Source organism: Ailuropoda melanoleuca, chromosome 4 (genome assembly GCF_002007445.2).
Source record: "Ailuropoda melanoleuca isolate Jingjing chromosome 4, ASM200744v2, whole genome shotgun sequence".
NCBI classification, from domain to species: Eukaryota; Metazoa; Chordata; class Mammalia; order Carnivora; family Ursidae; genus Ailuropoda; species Ailuropoda melanoleuca.
In genome coordinates this window covers 10,517,301-10,522,256 of record NC_048221.1, presented here as the reverse complement: position 1 = coordinate 10,522,256, position 4,956 = coordinate 10,517,301, and the positions used below count along the sequence as shown (strand labels likewise).

The following is a 4,956-nucleotide window of genomic DNA, read 5'->3' as shown; positions in this document are numbered from 1 at the left end:
AATGAAGCATCAAACTTTACATCAGAATCAGGGGATGTACTGTATGATGATTAACATAATATAATAAAATAGAATTAATTATTAAAAAAAAAACAAACAAACAAAAAAAAACAAAAACTAAGATTCATCCCACCGAATGGGAGAAGATATTTGCAAATGACATTTTGGATAAAGGGCTGATACCCAAGATCAATAAAGAACTTCTCAAACTCAACACCCAAAAAAGAAAGAATCAAGTAAAAAAATGGGCAGTAGACATGAACAGACACTTCTACAAAGAAGACATACAAATTCCTAGCAGACAAATGAAAAAATATTCAACATCATTAGCCGTCAGGGAAATTCAAATCAAAACCACATTGAGATTCTACCTTATATCAGTTAGAATGACAAAAATTAACAAGGCAGAAAGCAACAAGTGTTGGAGAGGATGTGGAGAACGGGGAACCCTCTTACCCACTGGTGGAAATTCAAGTCGGTACAACCACTTTGGAAAACAGTATGGAATTTTCCTCAAAAAGTTAAAAATAGAGCTACCTTATGACCCAGCAATTGCACCACTGGAAATTTACCCCAAAGATACAGATGTAGTGAAAAGTAGGGGCACATGCACCCCAGTGTTCATAGCAGCAATGTCCACAATAGCCAAAGTGTGGAAGGAGCTGAGTTGCCCTTCAACAGCTGAATGGATAAAGAATATGTCATTCATGTATACAATGGAATATTTCTCAGCCATCGGAAAGGAGAAATACCCACCATTTGCTTCAATATGGATGGAACTGGAGGGGATTATGCTAAGTGAAATAAGTCAAGCAGAGAAAGACAACTATTATATGGTTTCACTCATATGTGAAACATAAGGAATAGTATGGAGGACTTTAGGAGATGGAAGGGAAAGCTGAAGGGGGGCGGAAATCAGAGGTGGAGATGAACCATGAGAGGCTATGGACTCCAGCAAACAAACTGAGGGTTTCAGAGGGAAGGAGGAGGTATGGGTTAGCCCAGTGGTGGGTATTAAGGAGGGGACATATTGCAATGAGCACTGGGTGTTATATGCAAACAATGAATCATGGAACACTACATCAAAAACTAATGAAGTATTGTATGGTGCCTAACATAATAAAAAAAAAAAATGGAACATGCAGTATGTAATCATGAGTTTTCAATGACTATTTTAATTCTTAAAGCTGTGCACTTTAAATATGTACAGATTATTGGATGCAATAGTGTTCCATAAATTAATTAGAATTTTAAAATTCTGGTAGTGCATGACTCAGAATCAGAAATGGAGCCTAGTAGGCTGAGTCACTCCTAATAGGATGGGAGAGCTCTCTTCCAACTGTGGAAAATCAAAGGTTCACATGTGGATATTTAAAAAGTGGAATTAAATGAAGACAATTCACATTTGACAAACTCACTTATTTTGTAACTAGATTATCTACATATATTAAAGGCATGGAATGACATAAATTGGTTCAAGACAGAAGAACACTACAGCCACACACCTCATGGATGAGTTTAGGAACACAAAGAGTTTCCCACCTGACTTCAGACTGATGTGGAGCCCTCCGGAGATCATAACCACTCCCTACCCTACAATCCCTTCCATAATAAGGACATTATGCTAAGCCATTTTTTAAGATTTTATTTATTTACTTGAGAGAGAGAGAGTAAGCTAGAGAGAGAGTATGAGCATTGGGGGGTGGACAGAAGAAGAGGGAGAAGCAGACTCCCCACTGGGCAGGGACCCTGATGGGGGGCTCTATCCAAGGCCCCTGAAATCATGACCTGAGCTGAAGGCAGATGCTTAACCAATTGAGTCACCCAGGTGCCCATATAGTAAACCATTTTATTTTAGGATATTTCGTACCCAGCAATAGCTAATTGATATAATAATCAGATTAGGTGGAACTGACAGCATTTGTGATAATCTGATTCTTTTTATTCTACATAATATTTTGGTAATTGAAGGTAGTCTTCATGACTACACTGTTCTTGGGGTTTATTTCATGTAACTATATTAAAATTTGACTCCTTAGGGGCCCCTTTGAGGTAAAATGGAAAAGTAGGAAGGACATATATGTGTGCCCACAACTTGTGACTCTGAACCACATCCTGGACAGGAGGCCAAGCTTGCTGGTGAGTCATCCTGTGGTTATGAGAATCATATATAGTGAATGTTATTGATATGTTTAATTCTCTGCCCCTTTAGTAGTTATGGCAAAATTTCAACGGGTGGGAGATATTTCATTTAGAGAACAGAAAGGAATCATATTTGTATGAAGCACTGGAAATATTCAATCAGAACCAGAAAATAATTTAATAAAACCCCAAACATGCCACCAGTCTTTCATCGTAGTGATTACACCTTACGAGTGGACCCTGATATTCCATAATTTTATGACTAGATGAAGTGCCTGAGAAAGAAATATTTTGCATAGCAATAAATATATAATTTAATATTTTGCCTCATCATCCTTAAAGCCAGGTTTGACTCTAAGGACATATTATGTCAATTTTTTCCATATTTGTCATTCTGTGCAGACTCCACTTGGAGAAATGTATTTTATGATCATATATTTTTCCAGTGACTATGGCAGTCATGGTGGACACAAGCTGTATAACAGCATAGGATCCTAATGTGTAGAAAAATTCCCAGGATCAGGTATAACTTCCAGTACATCAAAGTCTGCATTCTCAGGAAGAGCAGTGAAGGTAGTGATATGCAAAGGAATGATGCTCACACAATGAAGCACGTGGTCTCAGATTTTTCTCTGTCATAAACTTATATAAACAGCTGTGGTGGCCAAGAGTAGAGTTCCCATGGGAGTAGTGTTCAGTCAAACAAAAGAAAAAATAGTCACTATGGTAGATTTTATCTGAGAAGAAATTATTCTCAACAGCTTCATTTAGTCATTTTAAAAAGTGAGAATGTCTAAATATTTCACATCCAAAGTTAGTAATGACATTGAGGCATAGGAAAATGACAAAGAGAAAAATCTCTTGGATATCAGAGATATCACAAAGCTTAATAAAATGAGTTACATATATTATACAAGACATTGAAATTGAAAATGTAGAAGTTCTAGGAAATAAATTAAGGAAGCAAGTTCTACTTCCACAATATACATAAAAAAATCACAACTTCTGACTCTAAGGCATTGGGCCCTGTGATCATGGGCACTTCTTCAGGCCTCAGACAATTGGCCCTTTTAGAACTGCCATCCTAGAGAATCTCATAAGAGCCCTCTTTATGTCTTTGTTCCTCAGGCTGTAGATGAAGGGGTTCAGCATGGGGGTGACCACCGCGTACATCACCGAGGCCACTGCACTTGCGTGGAAGCTCTGGGGAGCAGCAGAGCTAAGGTACACTCCTAGGCTCGTAAAATAAAATAAGGAGACAACCGAGAGGTGAGATGCACAGGTGGAAAATGCTTTATACTTGCCTTGATCTGATGAGATCCCAAGGATGGAGGAAACTATCTTAGCATAAGAGTAAAGGACCCCAGCCAGGGGAGCACCCCCCAGCAACATAACTGCAAAATACATCACAATGTTATTAAGAAAGTTATCAGAACAGGCAAGTTGGATCATCTGATTGAGTTCACAGAAGAAGTGGGGGATTTCCACCTCTGTACAGAAGGACAGCCATGACACCATTAAGCTTTCTAATGAGGAATGCAGGACACTTATGGTCCAGGACACCAGAACCAGCAGTCCACACAGCCGGGGGCTCATGATGACCATGTAGTGCAGGGGGTGACAGATGGCCACAAAGCGGTCATAGGCCATCACAGTCAGGAGTAAGACATCTAATCCTGAAAAAAGTATGAAAAAATACATCTGTGTGATGCAGTCTGCAAAGGTTATGACTTGGCTCTGAGTCTGGATGTTCCACAGCATCTTGGGGATGGTGGTGGAGGTGAAACAGATGTCTAGAAAGGACAGGTTGGCGAGGAAGAAGTACATGGGGGTGTGGAGGTGGGAGTCAGAGCTGACGGCCAGGATGAGGAGCAGGTTTCCACACACAGTGATCAGGTACATGGAGAGGAAAAGCCCGAATACGAGGGGCTGCAGTTCTGGGTCCTCTGAAAATCCCAGAAGAAGAAACTTTGAGATTCCTGTATTGTTTCCTGGGTCCATTAGTGGAGGTGACTACCAGCACTGGGGAAATAGTATGATTAATTTTCACATAAATGGGCATCGTTCACATTGTGGAAATATTAGAATTTACATTTTCCGGTCAAAAAACTAATTTCAATACTTTGTGAGTGGATCTGCACCCCGTGAGAGGATCCCCAGTTCCTCTCTGATTAGGGATTTGCATCACAGCATCTAATGTTCCACAACAGGTCAGATACACAGTTTTAATAAGAAATTATTTCATGGATTTGAGGAAATCAAGAGTGTCGACCATGTTTCAGAAATTTCTAGTCATAAAGTAGAGGGTGCTTTCAATGATAGTGATAGGATAGAAGCAGATATAAAAATTGAATAATCATGAGATGGGATCGGATGTTATGAAAAAAATAATAGCTGTTTAAAGGAGAGAGTGGATGAGGTGTTATATTGGGTGTTCAGTCAATACTGGTTAAGAAGGTGACATTTGAACAGAGACCTCATGGAAGAGAGGGTGGAAGACAGGAGGTCTTCCTGGCAGAGGGAACCACCAGTGCAAAGGCCTTGAGGAAGTGCTTCTGTCAGAAAATCAAGGCTCAGAAGGAAGCCAGTTTCTTGAGGGGAATGGACAAGTGATAGAGTGATGAGAGCTGATGTCAGTGAATTTCCTAGAACCCTGTGGCCTTATAGCTGCTTAAATTTCAAGACACAGTGACTTCCTCGTCCACAGTACGTACCTCTTGCACTTTATGACCTGGTTGCAATAGCGTCCTGTCCATTGTACATCCCTCCTTAATATCAACTGTTGATTGAGTTTGGCCTGTGTATTATAAGGGT

At 39.9% G+C, this 4,956-nt stretch overlaps 1 protein-coding gene across 1 annotated transcript; it reads right to left on the bottom strand.

Moving 5' to 3' along the window:
• Positions 1-3,195: 3,195 nt before the first annotated feature.
• Positions 3,196-4,143, bottom strand: LOC117795032 (olfactory receptor-like protein OLF4). The gene has a single exon (XM_034657178.1). The coding sequence runs from the start codon at positions 4,141-4,143 to the stop codon at positions 3,196-3,198; it is 948 nt and encodes a 315-aa protein (XP_034513069.1).
• Positions 4,144-4,956: the final 813 nt, after the last annotated feature.